Below are 20,288 nucleotides of genomic sequence, written 5' to 3'. Positions count from 1 at the left end.
CTCTAAATCTATAATTCTTTCCAAACCTTTTTTTTCAAAGTAGGCCACTTCTCTCATGAAATATTCTCTGAATAACTAAATTTCACTAACTAAACTATTGGTGTCAAACTCAAAAGGAAACAGAGGTCACTAAATTGTACATCAAAGTCCTTGTGCCCCACATATTGACTCAGAAAACTATGCAAATTTATATATTTCATCATCAACAGTTTAAGATTAGAGAGGAACTATGAACTACATTTTAGTCTGGTTCAAGTGACTATCAGGGAGGGCCATGTTTAATACTTCTTGTCTAAATCCTCAATTTCCAGATCTATGAAGAATAGGATAGCAACAGGAGTGGATGTCGAATGTGCTTATCAGGAAGATTCCTCCACCCCTGTCCTGGACCGAGAGAAGATTTACTGGGAGCTGAGTGAACAGACCCATGGAAAAACAAGGCTGGGACCCTACATTCTACATAAGGAAAGCCTTTATGTGGATGGTGAGTGAATTGGAACATGCGCCTTTGTTTCTCTGAGTGGTTCTATTTTTAGAAATTGACCAGCCTGCCCCAAATTCTCCTTTACTTTTAGACCACCTTTGTCTCCATGGGTTTTTTTTTTCTACCCCTCCTGGGAGCACTGGCTCTCAAAGTTATGGCAAACTATAAAGACATGGCAGGGGGTGGTTACTTCTAAAGATTAGAAGTGGCTTGGTTTTTCTTAGTCTCCTTAAACTAAATTTACTCCATGTATCCCTTCCTATTGAATAAGGAAGTGCCTTGAATGATGAAACATATTTCATTTTACCAACCCTATGGGTCCCAGAACATCTCTCCATTCCTTCTTTCAGCTTTTTCCCAGATAGAGCTACCATATCAAATATTTATGTCTCTCCCTCACCCCACTTTCTACCTCTCCCCACACCAATCACTTTTATTTCTCCTTCCTCTTTTGTCTCATTTTGCTCACTCTTCTCTTTTCTCTATCTACCCTCTTCTCTTATAATCACTTTTCTTCTGTCCTATTCTCTTCCATTATGCTCTATTCTCCTTTCACCTCATTTCATCTGTTTCCCTGAGTTCTTCTTTGCTTCCCTCCCCATTCATCTCTCCTTCTCTCCTTCCCTCTAAATTTCTTTTTTTTCCTTCTCTTATTTTTCTTCTCCCTTTCCCAACTACAGGGTATACCCATCAGATACCAACCACCACCACAAACAGTAAGTTTTTAATTTCTTAATTGCTTTATTTTATGGGAGATTGCAATGAAAATTTTCTTTACTTTTTGGAGAAGGGGGGGTATGGTAGGGCAGAGGAGAAAAAGTGGGTTGGGGGTTCAGAATGAGGTATTCTGTAAGATATGGCCAATGTATAGATTTTCTTTACTTATTTGCCTATGTTTTTTTCTTTTTAATTAAAAGCGTATCTAAATTGATCAAAAAGGGGAAAATACCCAATGGGACTTGGAAAACCCCTATCACCTTCTTGATCTGTATTTAGAGTCAAACCTTGTGGTCTTTGTAACCCTGGTACACAGAAGTGATCTCTCAACATTACAGGGAGACTTGTGCCCACTCCTCTATAGCCTTCCTTCAGCAATGTTGGTGAATGGTTTTCATCAAAAATATTTTTCTTTTTCCCTCCTTCAATAATTGCACTCTATCCAAACCTATCTCTTGCTTAGGCATCATTATCCTCTGGCATTATAGGTAGGAAATGAGTGATGGTTTACTTCCTCTCCTGGCAAGGTTTAATTAAGACTAAAGGACCCAAGAAGATAAAGCAGGAAATGGGAGAGGTCAGGAAAGATGTACTCCTAGGTGTTAGGTCTAACAATGAATGTAATGATCTCTTCTCACATGGACCCTGTATTCCAACAAGAGTGACAGCTATTCCAGAGATAAATCTAGGTAGAATAAAAACAAAGAATAAACATAACTACCATGTAGTTAGTGACAAAGAGTTTATATACTGAGAGGGCAGTCAGGAATGGTTTAATGTAGGGGGTAGTAGGTGGAGCTGCATCTTGAGAGAAGAATAGGGGTCCTCTGAAGTGAAAGGGAGAAATGAGGGCTTTCCAAGTATAGATATACTGGTTTTATGAGAAACTGAATAAAATAGAGCATTGGCTAATTTTATTTAAAAAGTGAAAGTACTAAATTAAATGATCAGTATCAAATCTAAAATGAGTGAATCTACCACCAATAGAGGGAATTAAGGCAATTATAGGAGTTGTTTTACCCAATTATATGAGAAAAGTTACAATCTAGTTGGATTAATGAATATTTACAAAAATGTAAATTGCTGAGATTAACAAATGAATGAAATAGAATATTTAAATGACACCATCTTGGAAAAAATAAATTGAACAAACCATCAAAGAAGTCTTTTAGGGAAAAAAAACCCAGGGTTAGATGAATTGACAAAGGAATTCTCTTAAAACATTTAAAGAGTAATAAATCCCAATATTGTGTAAAGTATTTGGCAAATTAGGCAAAGAAGGAATCTTAATGAATACTTTTTATGACAAAAATATGGTGCTCATTCCTAAGTCCGGAAGATGAAATATAGAGAATGTAAAGTACAAATTAATTTCCTTAATATGAATATTGAGGTAAAATTTTAAATCAAATATATACTAGCAAAGAGACTACACCAATATAACACAAGGATCATTCACTATGGCCAGATAGAATTTATGCCAGGAATGCAAGGTTGCTTAAAAATTAGGAAAACTATCAGTATAATTGACTATATCAATAACAAAAGTAACAAAAGTCACAGGATTATCTCAATAGATAATGAGACAAAATGTAAAACTCGATCCTATTAAAAAACACTGGAAAGCATAGGAATTAATGGGCATTTCCCCAAAATTAAAAGTAATATTTACCTAAAGCCATCAGCAAGGAACATCTATGATGGAGAGAAGTTAGAAGGCTTTCCAAGAAGATTAAGACTGAAGCAAGGATGCCCATTATCATCATTACTATTCAACGTAGTACTAGAAATGTTAGCTTTTTATTAAGAGAAGAAAAGAAATTGAAGAAAGGAAAGTAGGCAGAGGTTTCTTTTAAAAAATTATATTCTATTCTAAATTCTCTATTTGCCCATTGAAAAGATAAAAAATGTGATACCCATTATCCATATGAAGTCATGCAAAATATATTTCAACATTATATTATTATATTCAGCATTCAAGCATAAAAAAGAAACATAAAATATCTGCTTCAGTCTGCACTCAGAATTCAACAGGCCTCTCTCTGCAGTAGGATAGTACTTGTGGAGGGCTTTAAAAGCTAGAGAAGGGGGACAGCTATGTGACTCCATGGATAGAGGGCCAGATTGGAGATAGGTGATCCTGTGTTCAAATTTGACTGCAGATACTTTCTAGTTGTGTGACTCTGGGCTTCACTGGGCAAATTACTTAACCCCAGTTGGCTAGCCTTTGCCACTCTTCTGCGACCAATATTTTCTACTGATTCTAAGTCAGAAGGTAGGGGGTTCAGAAAAATCAAACAAACTAAAGAGAAGGTTTTAAAATTTAAACATGTGAAGTATGTTCTTTCCTTTTCTAAGGCAAATTTCTAAGTCCATGAGGACTCAATGTATAAAGTCTTCTGATAGAATGTAAGCTCTTTGAGGTCAAGGAATGTTTTATTTTTGTCTCCCTGTCTTCAATACCTAGAGCAATGCCTGGCTTAGTGTAGGCGTTTAATAAATGTTTGTTGATTGATTTAAAAATGAGATAAAATTTGTAAAGTACTTTGTAAATATGAAAGTGCTAGATACCGTCATTGATATGAAAAAAGTGCTTATCATTCAACTTCTGATTTGATCTGGTATCTATCTTGGGACCACTTTTCTAGTTTCCAAGTCTAGAGTAATCTATTCTTCTTGACCTTGAGAAGCAATGTTGGTACAGGGGGAATAAGGGGTTGGAAGTGGAGAATAAGAGCTTTCCCCCCTGGTAGGAAGGTGCTATTATTATGCTCATTTTACAATTGAGAAAATGGAGGCAGAGGTGAAGTGCCTTGCCCCAGGGTCAAACAGCTAGAAATTGTTTGAGATATAGGAGAGACTCAGAGTCAGATCAGCATTAGATAACCAATGTTCCTTTGTTAGTTCTGATATTTCCCTCCTGTGTGGCCTAGATCATAGGTGTCACACAAACACCCAGAGCCTCAGTTTGCCCCTACTTCCACAGATCATTTCCAGGAAAGTATTTCCCAAACCTCTGAAGTTCTTTGTATGCATTAAATCAATCAGCCAGAATCTGTCTCCAGGTTTGTGCCAGGAGCTGTCCACGGTGCTGGAACTCTAGAGGCAAAAATCACCTAGATTCTGCCCTTGAATTTTTCTATTCTCTTGAGGGAAAGGAACAAAGTATCCATTTGCTAATATCTAGAAAATACATACAAAGCAATTGGGTAAGGACACTAAAAGGTAAGGGAAGTGGCCTGGCATTTGAAATGAAGGAAGCCAAAAGTTCTAGGAAGCAGAAATGAGGAAGGCATACATTCTATCTAGCCTCTGTTGAACTATGGATACATGACCCAGGCTTTTGAGTTTTTGTGCTTTGTGTTCCACCCACACCCTCAACCCTCCTGCCTCCCTCCAGCCTGGAGACCCAGTCTAGAGGCTTTCACCCTGAACTTCACCATCACCAACCTGCTGTACACAGAAGACATGGGGCAGAAGGATTCCATCAAATTCAAGTCCACTGAAAAGATTCTTCAGAACATGGTAAGGGTTGCCACTGCTTTGATTTGCAAAGTGTTTATTCTATTCAAGAAGCTTCCATTGCTCCTCATGCCTTTACCTCTAGACAATACTTAGCTCACTTCCCTTTTCTTCTCTTATCTAGCTTGGCCCTTTGTTTGAGAACAGCAGCCTTGGTTCCAGTTATTCCAGGTGCAAACTGACTTTCCTAAGGTGAGGCCCAGCATCCTTAATGGACTCCAATTATGTAGACTTACTTAAATAAAGCCACCTCTTTCTGCCTCTTCTTCTTCTTCCAAGTCAGGATATCCACTGTTCCACTCATAGCTGACCCATTCAGTCACACTGATCTCATTTCCTATTCTCAGACCATTGGATTTAAGAGTCAGAGTGAGCTTGAGTAAAAAATCTTGTCTCACAACATGAGAAAATTGGGTCCAGAAAGGCTGGGACTATATCAAGGTCACAAAGGGATTCCGTGGCAGATTTTTAATCTCATGTAAGATTTTAGGCCATACATCTGATTCCTGTTCTTTCATCTTCTTGTTCAATTCATTCAGCCAACAGACATTTATTTATTTGTAGTTTTAAATTTTTATATCAAATTTAATTTTAACAGACCAAAAGGAGACACTTTCATGTGTTCATTTCAGTCATAGATCAGTAGGTGGAAGTGATAATAAAAATTATATTATCTGACATTTACATCAAGTTTGCTATTTGCTAAGGGCTATGCTTAGTTTCTTTATAATTAATATCTCATTTGGTTTCTCAGAACAGTCCTTGGATGTTGGTGCTACAAGAGGCATTCTTTTAGTGCTTTAGTAGGTTCTGACTATGTAAAATGAAAAAGAGTCCCTTTCCCTCCCAAGAAGCTTATATTCTATGGTAGGAATACTACATGTATACTAGGTAAATTGCTGCATTTAGGATCAGTGGATCTGGGTTCAAATTCCAACTCTTGTCATTTGATGCCTGCGAGACTATGGGCAAGTCACTTCATCTCTGCTGGGCTTGGGATTCCTCCTCTGTAAAGTCAATGTATTGGATTAGCTTAGCTTGAAAGTTCCTTCCAGCTCTAGCTCTATGATAAATAAATAAAAACAATCTGATGTCAGAACATAGGTAACAACTGAGTGAGAAAATGAGGAAAGGCAAGCAAGTGTCAATGAGAGACCAAAGCTCTAGAAAGGCACTAGGTTTGGATTTATCTTTATAGGAATTAACTTTATACATCTAGGTTCCAAAAAGTGAATAATGGATGCTATGAAGCAGTTGTATCATTCAAGAATATGCTAGTGTACTAATTACCCTATTTCATATATAGCTAGCTATTTATAAAATAGGGTAATTGGTGTCAGCCCAGCAGAAACATGAAATGAAAATTTACATCATACAAATGTTTGTTGTGGGATTCATTGTTTGAACTAACAAAGAGCTACCTGCAGAGAAAATAGGTAAAGTGATTGGAAATTTTGAAGTCACCATAGGGTGTTGAGATGACTAGGGGAAGGGGGAAATCAGAGTTTTTGAAAAAGACATGGATCTTGATGGCACAAAGTTAAGAATTAATGAACAAATTTTTTTAAAAAAGCACCCAAGTACTTACTATGTGCCAAACAGAGCATGCTCGAAGTTCTAGAAGTATAGGGGAGGCAAAACATGAAAAAAAAATTGGGTTTCATCTGAGAGAGAGACAGAGAGAGAGACAGAGAGATGCGACCGTGAAAAAGTTGGGTTTCAAGACTGTGAATTGCCAAATCAGTAAAGATAATTTTGGTGTCTTGATTATAATAAAAAATAAGTGGTCACCATGGGAAAAATTCCCAAATTTGAAAATACCCAAGTCAGCTGGGTTTTATGGAGTTAAGGGAAGGGAGAGAGACAGAGTAAGAGGAAATATTAGGAAGGGCCTAGGCCGAAGGGCCTATGTCTGAGCCTTAACAGAGATGAGTCAGTCTTTAATCACTCACCACAAGATTTGTCCCAAGCAAAACTACAGTCCAGAGACCCAGCTCCTCCAACTAACTCCAAACTCCAACTACTGTGAACTCCAACTAAAAAGACTCCACCTTGAGCTCCTTCCTTTTAAAGAATGTTTTCTCTTGTGTCACCTCCCCTAAATTTTCACATCTACCAATCACAGTAGACATTTTCCCCAGGATTGACCATACTTAATTCATATCTTCTTTTATTATCACCTTCTCTGGGTAGACTAAAACTTCATACCTCTTTTGTTAAGCATGCCTTTCTTGAGTTGCTTGACCTTTTAGTGATTAATTTAACCTTTAATAGGTACTTAGCACCCTTTTGTATTAGATCTAAAAATAGACCTAGCTTAAGGTTTTAGCTTCACTCTAAGTATGAGTTGAGGACTTTTCATTGTTCAGTAAGGAATTTTACAACTTTATTTTCCCCTAAAGTATGCCTAAGTATGGGTGGAGTAATGTTAAAATTCCCAATACATTCCTGATCAAGTACCACCATTTGTTTCAATAAGGGAATAGCCTTAACCAAATGTTCTAAGGTAGACTCTGAGCAGTTTTAAGATTCAGAGAGAAAGACAGACAGACAGAAACAGAGACAGAGACAGAGACAGAGACAGAGAGAAGAGGACTAAGAAAATGCCATTGATTTTAGTCTTGGAAACAGCAGTTTTCAGTGTTTCCATGTCAGATCATTTCAGAAGTAAGACTACAAGGGACGGATGAATGAATGGGTTAAGGGGAACCAGAAGTTCTGAGTGTAGATAGGCAGATCCAGCTAGATGACCTCATTCCAAAGAAATAGGGCAGGGTTAACAAAAAGGGTTAGTGATCCAAAACCAAAATTAGAACATTTCAGCTAGTACAAAATGAGCAGAAACACATATTTGCAAGCTTGAGTTTACAGAGCACCAGTCACCCACTCAATGAGTAACTAAAAATATGAATTGCCTTAAGGAGGGAGGGAATAAGCATCTACATTTACATACAATCGTATACACTTTCATCAAGAGTTTTTCATTTGATCAAATTTGAACAAATTTCAACCACCCTGTAAGAAAGGTACTAATAGTATCCCCATTTTGCAGATGGGAAAACTGAGTTAATCAAATGTTAAGTGACTCACTAGATCTGCCTGATTAGTAAGTGCTGTGTGCTGAATTTGAACTCAGGTTTTTGTGATTCTAATCCCAAAGCTTTATGCACTGGGCCATCAGTGGTCTCCTATGGAATCATTCTCCATCATTTTAATGATCCTATCAATGCATCTTTTTCCAGACCTCTGAAGAATCTGACAGTGACTGAAATAGGTGTCATCTGCCTCTATCAGAGTGATTCCACTGGTCCCTTCCTGGATAGAGAGAGGGTTTACTGGGAATTCAGCAATCAGACTGGGGGCATCACTAGACTGGGGCCCTATACACTCGACAGGGACAGTCTCTACCTCAATGGTGAGTAAGCCCACTCAGGACATGGCTCTTGAATCTTCTCCTTGATTTTGTCCCTGTTTGGAAAATAGACATTCTGCCCAAATTCTTGCTCCATTTTCCTCTGCCCACCGTAAGGTAAACACAGCAGAGAAGCAGGGGACCCAAAGAAACCAGGTGAATCAATTAAATCAGAACCCTGTCTGTCTCTGACTGTCTGTTTGTCTTCTCATTTCTTGCTTTCTCTAGGTTATAACCATCACTTACAATCTTCCACCTGTAGTAAGTATTCATCAACTTCATGTCTCTATCTATCTTCCTGTGACCTGGAAGAAGAAACAATTGATACTCCTACCAATCCTATTTACTCTGTTTTTTTTTGAAAGGGAAGGGATAGAAGGACCCAAGGGATGGCCTGTGGTCCCTCAGAATTTTAATCCTCACATTCCATGGACTACTTATTTACCAAGCCCAGCAAGAATCCTTTCCCCCATATTCCATATTCAAACATAATTTTTCTGTGACATTCAAATAGCTTTTCCAAGGTTTTCATTCTTGATTCTCTACCCTTCAGCTCCTATCCAGACCACAATCCCTTCAAGAATTTCCTCAGCTCCTTCACTACTGACCAATTCCTCAGGTACCATCACATATTTCTGACCTGTTTCTTGGGTAGTCTTAATTGAATTGGTCCCTTGGGAAGATGACTCTAAGATGAAGAGGTGGGAGTTGTAGAGTAAAATTGTGGTGGAGGTGGGAGTGGGGAAGTGAAAGAGCTCTTCTTATAGATGCATCATTGGGAGTCAGTTTGGTGTTTTCCTTCCAGTAAAGAATAAGCCAACCTTCATTGGGTGTCCCTTGGTAAGCTGATGGATGTCAGAATGTTTCAGTGAATTGGGCATCCATCTAAAAGTCAAAAAGAAAAAAATAACCATCTGTAAGATCTAGTTTGAAATTTCTCCTTTGACACTAGCTATGGGACCTTGGGCACATCCCTGAATCCTCCCTGGACTTCAGTTTCCTCACCTGTAAGATCAAGGGGTTAGATGTGCCATTCTAGATCTAAACTGACAATCCCATGATCCTCTATACCCAAGTCTCAACCATGAAGGTTTCTCTGCTCCCCCTACAGTATCTGGCAGCTTTAGCCTGGAGTCTTTTACCCTGAACTTCACAATCAACAACTTGCTCTGCACAGCAGACATGGGACGGCCAGGCTCCCAAAAGTTCAACGCCACTGAAAGAGTCCTACAGCGCCTGGTGAGATTTCCCATTCTCTATCCTACCTTGCTCCTCCCTGGGACTGAAACCCCTGTCTGTCCAGGTGCTCACTCATTCTCTCTTTTCCTTTATAGCTCAGCCCCTTGCTTGAAAACAGTAGCCTTGGCTCTGACTATTCTGGATGCAGGCTGACCATGCTGAGGTGAGATGGGGCCAGGTGGTCAGGGACTCAGAAGATGTGTGGAGCAGTCCTTTCCCCTGCACTGGCCCCATGGCCACTTCTTCCCCACAAAGCCAAGAAGGCTACAGTGCTTACATAGCTGATCATAAGGGGGCGATCTGACCTCTCTTTAGTTCAAGAAGCATTTAGCAGCTACACATCAGGTGCTTAGTAGACTGCTAGCTACTGGAAATAGAAAAACAAAACACTCTCTGACATCGAGGAGTTTATGTTCTGTTGGGATAAAGGAGGTACAATGTGTACACATGGGAGTCTGAGGAGGGAGAGAACACTGATGACTGGGAGATCTGGCAAAGGTTTTCCCTTGGTGGCATTTGAACTCACTTACTTGAAGGAAACAAAGTATTTCAAGAGGCAGCTAGTTGGTACAGTGGTGGATGGAATGCCAGACCAGGCTTCAGGTAGATGACAAGTTCAAATCTGGCCTCAGACCTTTCAAGGTATGTGACCTTGGACAAGTCACTTAACTCCTGTGTCTCAATCTCCCCATATATAAATATAAATATATAAAATGAGCTGGAAAAGGAAATGGCAAACCATTCCAGCATCTTTTACAAGAAGGCCTCAGATGGCATCATGAAGAGTCAGACATGACTGAAACAACTGAACAACAACAGCAAAAATATCCCATGAGGAATGGTCATTGTAAGCAAAATCCTGAAGAAAGGGGAATGAATTCTGAGATGCAAGAACAGTTAATTGCCTAATTTGATTAGAATGTCAAGTGTATAATATAAACACCAGTTTGGCAAGGGAAACCAGCTCCTCATGGATTTTAAAGGTCAGGCTAAGGAATTTTCATTTATTACCAGAGGGGAGAGAAAGCTACTAACAACCAAAAATCCCCTTTCCTTTCTGTCTTGGAATGACTACTAAATATTGGTTGCAAATCAGAAGATTTTGGTAAGGACTCTGCAATTGGAGTTAAGTGACTTGCCCAGGGTCACATAGCTGACACACAATCCTGGTGTAGGACTCTTTAGAAGAAGTGATTGAAAAGTTGTATTATGTGTTGAAAAGATAATTTAAAGGTAAATAGTTGCAGTGTAGATCTCATTCACTGTTAAGCTTTCAGAGGCAGCATGGGGTAGTGGGTTAGAGAACAGGACTCAAGGGTCAAGAGACCATGGGTAGCTTTGGAAAGCCAGGTCCAGAGATGGGAGGTTCAAATCTGGCCCTCAACTTCCCAGCTGTATGACCCTGGGCAAGTCACTTTACCCCAGTTTCTTAGCCCTTGTCTCTATTCTGCCTTGGAAGTGGCACTTTATTTAAGTACCACTTCTAATTCTAAGTAGCAATTCTAAGAGAGAAGAAAAGGGCTTTTGAAAAAAGAGACATGAAGAGCAGGGTTTGATTCCCACCTGGGTGACCTACTGGTTATATGATCCTGGGCAAATCATTTCATAGTCCCCAGTAATGGTAGTGTGAGGCTATACGTTTCAGAGAAGATGCTGCTCTGTATTAGTCAAGACAAATCTGCCCCCTCCTCTGCTCCAGCTCCTGAGATCAATAAAATGGCAGGTCTGGCCTCCCACTTTTTTGACAATAAGCTAGAACTCTACAAAGAAATGGATGACTTTGCAGAGCATTCATGGTGCCTTCTCACTGCAGCTGTCTTTGGCATGCCTACGTTTGCTAGATCCTTCACAGTTACCTCCAATGTGTCCTTTCCCAGGCCCATACAGAATGGGACAGCAACCGAATTCCTATGTGGCCACTGGAAAACTCCCACCACCCCTAGCCTGGACAGGAAGAAGATTTACTGGGAGCTGAGCAATCAGACCCAAGGTATCACCAGGCTGGGTGCCTATACCCTGGACAATAAGAGCCTCTATCTCGATGGTGAGTAGCCAGCTCTGGCCAGGACATAGGCAGCTCCTTGACCTCCCTCGCTTGCTTCCTTCCATTCCTGTTAAGCCCTCACCTATTGAAAAAACTTTCTGTGCCTTTGAGGGTGCAGCTTTGCCTCTATGGTTTTACCTGGTCTGATAGAAGGTGTTTTCCTATGAGTTTTTTAGAGTGTGAGGGGGAGCCGGTATCAGACCCCAGAAATAGGACCCTCGGTGGGTGGATAGCCTCCTGACCTAGAAACTCCAGGAATCCCTTTCACATTGCAGTGGTTAGAGGCACAACACGCTGCGATCTGAAAAATCTGTGCAAAATTTTTTGGTCCTCCGTTTGTACCAGAGAAGATGTCTGATTTCCCCTTTTTCTTTTATATGGTGTTTACGTGGCCTTATCTGTATTCATGGAAAATTAATTAATGAAAATGAAAAGTACTGAAAATAATCTCTACATTTTCAGCCTTTGTGTTTCATCTACTGCCTTCCTCACACTTTTCACAAATTTTAACTTTTGATGTATTTTAACATTAAAATATAAATTGTGTATATTGAAAGCATTAAAAGATAAAATATTGATATTATACCATATATAATATATTTTATGCGTTTATGAGTTTCTTGACTTTTTCTGTGTCATCTGCTTACCTTCTTGTGCTATCTGCAGCTTCCACAATACTCCCCCAAATCCCCTCTTAATTTCTTATGCCAATCCTATAATATATTGGAACCACAATTGGAAAAATAAGGAATATCGGTACTTTGTGAATCATCTCTCTTAGCCAGTGACCCATATTTTTCCAAATTATTGGGCTTCAGATGCTCTCTCTTATTCTCTTTAATCCTTTCTTGAAATCTCAGTTCCTTGCATTCAAGGCTGTTCTCTCCCTCCCTCCCTCTCTCTCTCTCTCTCTGCAGGATACAGCTATCAGATGAATCTTTCCTCCTCCACAAGTGGTGAGTATTTTCATTCTGGAAACAAACAAAGAACACCACTTGTCTGTCCTGACCCTGTTCTGATAGCATTCTAGGAAGAAGAGGATGAACCAGCAGTGTAAAAGAGAGAGGAAGACATCATGTCTTCTGACTCCTATACTTCAGTCTTTCCCAGTTGACTCAGTGGCCAAGCCCCAATGGGGTGTCAGTTTTACCTGTGTCTTATACACTCAAACCTTCCATGTCACTTGGGTATTTGGTCCACAATTGTCCACAAATATCCGATTTCTCTTGAGCTGTGGCACTAACAACTCTGACTCCAACTCCACTGTCAATTTCTTTTTCCTTTTTTTTTTTAACTTTTAGCTTCTGTCTTAGAACCAATACTATGTATTATCACTAAGTAGTAAAGGCTAGGCAATGAAGGTTAAGTGATTAGCCCAAGGTCACAATGCTAGGAAGTGTCCGAGACCTGATTTGAACCTAGGACCTCTTGTCTTTAGACGGGGCTCTCAATTTACTGAGCCACCCAGCTGCCCCCCTCCACTGCCAATTTCCACAGGTATGGTCTGCCTCTGTTTTCATTCATTCTTTGGAAACTCTTGCTGCCCTTAACTGTGAGACAGAGATAAGAGATGTTCAGATCACAGATTTAGAGCTGGTAGGAGACTTTCAGATCATCTAGTCCAATTCCTGGTCTCATTTGACAGTTGAGGACACTAATGTCCAGAAAGGAACAGAGGCTCAAGGTCATATAGGTAGGAAGCAGGACGGCTGGGTTTGGAACCCAGATCTCCTTTCTCCAAATCCAATATTCTTTCTTCTGCATTGCATTGCAAGAGATATTCCTCTGATTTATGGCTAGAGATTTCATGAAGGATTCATTAGTGAACAGATTCTGCTCAGTTTTCCTTTGAAGAAGAAATTGGAGTTTCAGCTAGGTGTCCTTAATGATGGTGATGCTCATCATCATCATCATTGTCTATCTAGGATTTTAAGGTTCTCAAAGTACTTTACAGATATTATCCTTTTGGATTACACATCTGAAGCTCAGGCATGGGAGATATCTGTCCTTCCTATACAGTAGTTTGTGTTTGGTCATGATGCTGGGAGACTAGAAAGGGTGTGCAAAGTCTTGGAGATTTGTGGTTCCCTCATGGATGTGTTAAGAGGGCCAGAAAACTTCATTTTCTCCCGAAGGACAACACCTAATGGTGGTTGCTGAATGTGTTGAATGATGCACAGGCAACATCTCAGACAGAGCTCTCTCCTCTTTTTTGCAGCTGGAGGTCCCAACTTTGAGCCTTTCACACTGAAGTTCACCATCACCAACATGAGGTACACAGCAGACATGGGGGAAAGGGGCTCCAGCATATTCATCTCCACTGAGAGAGTGCTGCAGCGCCTGGTAAGACATGATCCTCTCCCATCCTTTTACTCAGCTGCCTTCTTTAGCCTGGGTATTGGGAGTTGATCTACAAGTCCCATTTCCTTCTCTCCTTTCTAGCTCAGTTCCTTGTTTGAAAAGAGCAGCCTTGGCTCTCAGGATTTTGCAAGCAAATTGACCTTACTGAGGTGAGAGCTCTGGGAGTCACTGGCCTTGCCCTCAAGCATGTATACATTGGTGGCCTCTAGAAAGATGACCTCAGCCTTTAGTGGACAGGCAGACTTTCCAGGCCTTAAATGAATTTATCCACATCCCCTTATCGATATAATGAATTCAGACTTGAAATTTTGGCAGTTCCCCCCAAATTCTCTAAAGTAATCCAGTGAGACCTATGGCTGTTGCCCCATTTCACCATCATTACCGTTTCAGTGTTTGCTTCAGACTTCATGGGGGTGGCTGTCCATATTTCAGAAGTTGTTACCAAGCTTCTCAGACCCTCTTTCAAAAGATTTCCAGTGACCCTTTTTCTCCTTTCCCAGGCCTATGAAGGAGGGAAGAGCAACCCTAGTTCATTTCACTTGCATCCATCGGAGAGATCCTTCCAGCCCTGTCCTAGATAGAGAAAAAATTTACTGCGAGTTGAGCTATCTGACCTGGAGCATCACCAGGCTGGGCCCCTACACATTAGAGAAGGATAGCCTCTACCTCAATGGTAAGTATCCCCATTCAGGATATGCTCCTTGAGACATCTCCTTCATTTTCAGGAAATAGCCATCCTGCCCAAAATTTTCTCTGTCTCTTCCTCTCCCCACTATAATATAAACCCACTACAGAAGCAGGGTACCTAATGAAATAAGAGGAACAACCCTGACTCAGCAAGTGTATTCTCTCCCTCCCCTTCCCTCCCTCCCTCCCTCTCTCTCCCTCTTTTTCCTTCTCTCTCTCTCTCTCTCTCTCTCTCTCTCTCTCTCTCTCTCTCTCTCTCTCTCTCTCTCTCTCTCTCTCTCTCTCTCTCTCTCTCTCTTCCCCTGCCCTGGCAGAGGAAATAGTTTATCTTTCTCCCAATATGATTCATATCATTCTCTGAAAAAGGGAAGGGACAGACTGACCTAAGGGACGGCCTGTTGTCCACCCCGTAGTTCAGTATTTTAAGCATCAATTTCCATTGGAGTACTTAGTGACCTAGCCCAACACCTTTGCATATAGTAATAGTTCCATAAATGTTCCTTCACTGGTAAGTAGACCACGCCTACAAATTAACTTCTTTGTTTTATTTCCTAATTTCATTTGGCTCGGCCATCTTTCCCCTATCCCCTCTCTGTTCTTAGACCCATATTTCTTTGTTTTTGCTTACCTAGTTTTCAATGATGTTATGATCCAGACTTTTCCATGCTTCTTCCTGGGAAGAAGTTATCTTTTCCCTGAGATATAATGAGCCATCCCATATCTGGAAATGAAGCAATCAAGGAGACCTTTGTTGGAGTAGAAATTTATGTTCTGCTTGAAGTGCAACAGACTCCTGATCTGGACCCTTTCTTCTTCCTTCTAGCACCAGCCCTGATAGTTTTACTACCTGATTGCCTAATCCTAATGGCCCCAGATTTCTCTCCTCAGATTTTTGTCTTTCCTCACATGGTGCATCTCTTTCTCTTTCTCTGTAGATTACAATCATTTGGCCATGGCCCCCACCAAAATGCGTGAGTGTCTCTATTGGAAAGGGAATAGTTACTTCATTTTACCCTTCACCTTCAAGACTGATTGGATTTCCTGGTGATAATGACAATAATACCATTCATATATTATTTAATATGTTATTTCATTTGATCCTCAATAAAACCCTGGGAGGTGGGTGTTATTGATTTCTGAATTTTCCATATGAGGAAACTGAGACCGAGAGACATTAATTTCAGCTAGCAAGTACAGGAGGCAAAGTTCATACTCAGGTCTTCCAAACTCCCAAATCCAGCACCCAATTTACTCTGCTGTCCTTAATTTCAAGCCTCTCATTCTCTTTGAGCCCCAGTTTTCCTCATCTGGAGAAGGAAGGAATTGTATTAAACAGCCACTGAGGTCTATCTCAGCTCTATATTTATGACCCTAACCTTCCTATTAAGCCAGGAGAATAAGGAGAGCATGTAGTTTCCTAAAGATCGGAGCAGAAAAAGAGTGGATTGTTTCATACACTTAGTGTCTCTTTGTCTCATTCTCTTTTTCCCATGCTGAAAGCTTCCTATTCTCTCATAGCATTTCATAGAGGTCTCTCCTCCACGGAACAGATCTGTCTCCCAAGTGACCAGGTCCAACAAATGGGATTCTGTTTCATTGGGTCATTCACCCCGAACTTTATTTTTCTCTTTTGCCATGTTGGGCTCACTCTCCCATGTTGTCCACTTTTTGGATTCCGGGTTATAATGAATGAAGTCCAGTCCTACGCAGTGTTAATAAGTATGTTCATACTCATTTGAATCCTGGGTTCATTCCCCTATTTGACAACTGGAGTTAGGCCCCAATGTGACTGTGTGAGCTAGTCAAAGACCTTATTATCCAAGCCCCTGATCCTGAATGACATCCTGCAGAAGTGATGAGGAAGGAATCCAAGAAGTGGCCTTCGCAGCTTTGGGGAAGCAGTGAGAAAGACTTCATACACAGCAGGAAGCCTTTGAATGGATATTAAATGACCACTTTTCTAGGATGTTCTTCAGCCACATGTGTTTTGAGCAGCCTTACAGCTTTGAAATTGTACATTTTGGTGATTCTGTGAAGAAAAGACTCCAGTTAAGGAAAGGGGACTCTAGATCTTTCTATACCCTCTTGCCTCAGAGCCATGGCCTTTTGCTCTAATATTTCCTCTTCTTTTACTATAAATTGGATGGAGATGACAAGATAAACTGTCTTCAAAGTCAGTAAATTACTCAACAAACATGTGTTAAGCTCCAACTATGTATCAGCTACTCTGTCAGGTGATGGGGGTGTAGAGTCAAAATGAAAGGAAGCAATCCTTTCTCTAAAAGCATTCACATTTTATTGTGAGGGATGACATCCATATGAGCATTGATGGGTGTGTATGATACACACACTTATGTAGCCCAAATTCAAAAGTCAATTCAAGTTTGATGGAAGAGTGTTAGCAGTTGGTAATAATCAGAAAGGAATCCCTTGCAAGGTGGTCTTGAAGGAAGAAAGAGAGATTCTATTGAAGAGGTGAGGAGCAGTGCATTCTAGGCATGAGTTGGGTCAATGAAAAAGAATGGAGATGAGAAATATAGTACCCTATGTGAGGAACAGAGAGAGTCTTGTTTGGCCAGACCATAGGGTGTGGGAAGGAGAATAGGGCATCACAAGGCAAAAGGTGGTAGTTTAGGGCCAAGTTGCTAAGGGTGCAAAAATGATTCTGGAGTCAGCAAATCTGGGATCAAATCCTGCCTCTGACATTTATGACCACTGTGGCCTTAGGCAAGTCATGGGAACTCTCTAGGTCTCCATTTCCTCTTCTATCACATGAGGGTGTTGGACTTGATAGACTTTGAGAGCCCATCTTGCTCCAGAATGTCTTCTATTTGATTCTAGAGGTGATAGAGAACCACTGGAGCTAACTGAATAAGTGCATGACATGGCTAGATCTTTACTTAAGGGAGCATGATAGAGATCAAGGATACTGGCAAGTCACAAGCTCACCTCAGCGCTATGGAACACAGGAGGAGGAGGAGGATAAGGAGGAGGATTCACAGGTTGGAAGTATTTCTGTCAATCATAGACCAGGCACCTCAGCTCCTTTTCTTATGCCAACCTTCCTCACAGGAGCTTGGGCATCCAGCAAAGGCACTGGATCCCATGGATTAAATCATTTGGTGAACTAGTGCATATTGAATTCCTCTCCTATAGGGCCCTGAGGTTGTACAGAGCATTCACAACTGCTCTGAGTTCTCTGCTTTTAGGTACAAGAAATTTCTGCCCACCTTGAAACATTTTCCTTTTTTTCCGGTTTTAGCACCAGACCCAGCAGTAGCACCTGGTTGTCCCCTGTGGGCCACAGAGCCTGGAGGCTCCCAAGGTAAGGAAGAGAGGTTGATTCTGTGTTCTGGCAGTGGTGTCAAACTAGATACAGATTCCTGTGCATTTCATATTGGCTAAAAAACTACAGATCAGCATTACCTATGTTAGCTACTGTAATCCCTTTATCTTGTTAAATATTTCCCAATTGTATTTTATTCTTATTCTGCCACACAGAGGGCTTTGTGGGCCTCAATGTGGGCTATGAATGTGGCACCTCTGGGGGCCTATTCCCAAATGGAAAGTGGGCAAAATATATGCTGTTTAAAAGAAGAATGGGCCCCAGGCCTTTCAGAGGTGATGTCTTTCTAAGAAATAGGCACTTTCCAAACAAGGAAAGGGAAGAGCTGAGGTTGCATATCATCTAGAAGCCCTAAGTCATAAAGACCAGAGATTTAAGTTTTGAAAAATTAGTTTCTACCATTGAAGGATGTTCTCTGTGGGAATTTGGAATAAATCCCTCTGTTCCTATTTGAACAATAAGGAAACTATAGCTGATTTAGGTAGGAATTCCCTGCCCTGATGGGTTTTTGCCACAAGGATCCTTCACCCCCAGGTCCCTGTAGTATCAGGGGCGGGGGAGCACAGGACTGATCCTGCCCCCTTTGACTTAGGATTTCCAAATCATGTTCACCACCAAGGCAAAGGAGTCTGGTGAGGAACCTCATGGTCATATGATGTGAAGGAGTTAGTGTTGTCTAACTTATAGAAAAGACGAAAGGAAGATATGATAACTGCTTCCAAGCTTTTGTAGGAGTGTCACATGGAACAGAGATTAGGCTTCTCATTATGTCCCAGAACAAGAAATCTAAATTGTAAATATGTAAATTATAGCTTGAGATTAGGAAAAACATCCTAACAGTAAGTGCTGTCCCAAAGTGGAATAGGCTGCCTCGAGGAGTAGTGGCTGCTCCTTCACTGAGGACCATAAAGCATTGGTGAATGTTCATTTGTTGAGATCATTGTGGAGGGGTTTGTTTTCCTCAGATAGCAAACAGACAAGATGGCCTCTGACATTCCTTACAATTTTAATACCGTCCAAGCCAAGAGATATCTTGTCTCCCTGTCTCATAGCTAGTTTTCCATCTTATAACATTCAGAGCTGATGCTATTAACTATCTTTCATTACAACTGTTTTTCCAATAGCTTCTGTGCTAACCACGTCCCCTTTAGTCACATCCCCTCCAGCTCCATCCCCAGCACCAACAGCTTTCTCAAGCACAACAGATTCAAAGACTGGATCTCTGGGTTATATCCTGGAAATCGTGCCATGCTTTACTCTGGGATTAGAGCTCAAGAGACATAGAGCAAGGGGGAAATTGGAAGACTGGGCAAGGCTGCTTTATGGGATGCATCAGCAGGTCTAGGATGTGAGGTTTTCATTCTAGGGCTGGGGTAGGTGGAGAGGGAATGGAATGCTGAAAGAACAATCAAACACAGGGTGTTAGTGGGTGTGCTGACTGGATATCCAGGATTGAAGTATTGGTATTCCTCTCCCTTTTTGGCCACAGCTGCTAGTTTAAGCTTCCAGTCTTTCACCACCATTCCCGAGGTGCTGTACACAGAAGATATGCATCTTTCTGGATCTGACAAGTTCAACTTCACCAAAAGAACCCTGCAGCAGTGAGTCTGCCCAATCCCTTCCTCATACCCCAAAAAGTCTGCTTTGTTGTGAATCTCCCCTTACCCTTGTATTCTCAGGAAATTCATTCCTGTTTTGGGGGTATGGTTTAGAACAAATTTTCTAAGATAAATATTCAATCCAGTGGGGATCTTGGTTTAAACTAAGCTCTCATTTATAGACATAATGGAAGCAATTCAGCCATACTTCAGGCAAACCAAAGGCCTTTCCCACAGCCTGAAGGCTATTCAGTTTTTATGTCTTTGTATCTGGGGTTCCTGTCATTATTCTTGCTATGTTTCTGTGTCACCATCAACATTTTTTTTCCAGACCTTTGAAGAATGGCTCAGCAAGTGGAGTGAGTTGCCTGTACACACACAAGAGAAATGTTAGAAGTTCATTCAGAGACCAAGAGAAGGTTTACTGGGATGCAAAAAGAGCATTTCACTAAGCTGGGCTTTTCCTCCTCCCTTGAAAGAGACAGTCTACTCAATGATGAGGAGCACAACAGAATCCCAAGCTCTTTCCTCTATCCTCATGCTACTTTCCCCTCCTCCTGCTAAATTTCCATTCTGATTCTGACCTTAATGTTCTCTCAAAGATTCATTATTTCTCAATACCCTTTTATTACACCAAACACAGAAAATAAACCATGCCCCTATCTACTTTCCTGTATTTTCTTTCATTTGGGATTTTCTGGGTTATTGTATTTTAGGTGCAAAAACAGAGACATCTGTTTCCTATTCTTTTTTTTAAATATTTTATTTGATCATTTCCAAGCATTATTCATTAAAGACATAGATCATTTTCTTTTCCTCCACCCCACCCCCCATAGCCGACGCGTAAATCCACTGGGCATTACATGTTTTCTTGATTT

At 40.8% G+C, this 20,288-nt stretch overlaps 1 protein-coding gene across 1 annotated transcript in view; it reads left to right on the top strand.

Moving 5' to 3' along the window:
* Window positions 1-20,076, top strand: part of LOC103098060 (mucin-16-like) — a 136,360-nt gene extending 116,284 nt beyond the window's left edge. The window contains exons 24-40 of the mRNA XM_056820594.1: window positions 312-484; window positions 1,165-1,200; window positions 4,602-4,726; window positions 4,848-4,915; window positions 7,966-8,138; window positions 8,364-8,396; window positions 8,689-8,754; window positions 9,247-9,374; window positions 9,470-9,537; window positions 11,252-11,418; window positions 12,336-12,374; window positions 13,637-13,761; window positions 13,861-13,928; window positions 14,280-14,452; window positions 15,402-17,791; window positions 19,302-19,413; window positions 19,742-20,076. Coding sequence (XP_056676572.1) covers window positions 312-484; window positions 1,165-1,200; window positions 4,602-4,726; window positions 4,848-4,915; window positions 7,966-8,138; window positions 8,364-8,396; window positions 8,689-8,754; window positions 9,247-9,374; window positions 9,470-9,537; window positions 11,252-11,418; window positions 12,336-12,374; window positions 13,637-13,761; window positions 13,861-13,928; window positions 14,280-14,452; window positions 15,402-15,514 — 1,555 coding nt within the window. The 3' untranslated portion in view covers window positions 15,515-17,791; window positions 19,302-19,413; window positions 19,742-20,076. The remainder of the gene's footprint in view (window positions 1-311; window positions 485-1,164; window positions 1,201-4,601; window positions 4,727-4,847; window positions 4,916-7,965; window positions 8,139-8,363; window positions 8,397-8,688; window positions 8,755-9,246; window positions 9,375-9,469; window positions 9,538-11,251; window positions 11,419-12,335; window positions 12,375-13,636; window positions 13,762-13,860; window positions 13,929-14,279; window positions 14,453-15,401; window positions 17,792-19,301; window positions 19,414-19,741) is intronic.
* The last annotated feature ends 212 nt before the right edge of the window (window positions 20,077-20,288 follow it).

This window comes from Monodelphis domestica, chromosome 3, assembly GCF_027887165.1.
Source record: "Monodelphis domestica isolate mMonDom1 chromosome 3, mMonDom1.pri, whole genome shotgun sequence".
NCBI lineage: Eukaryota > Metazoa > Chordata > Mammalia > Didelphimorphia > Didelphidae > Monodelphis > Monodelphis domestica.
The sequence above is the reverse complement of the archived record's forward strand: the minus strand, read 5'-3'. Positions and strand labels throughout refer to the sequence as shown.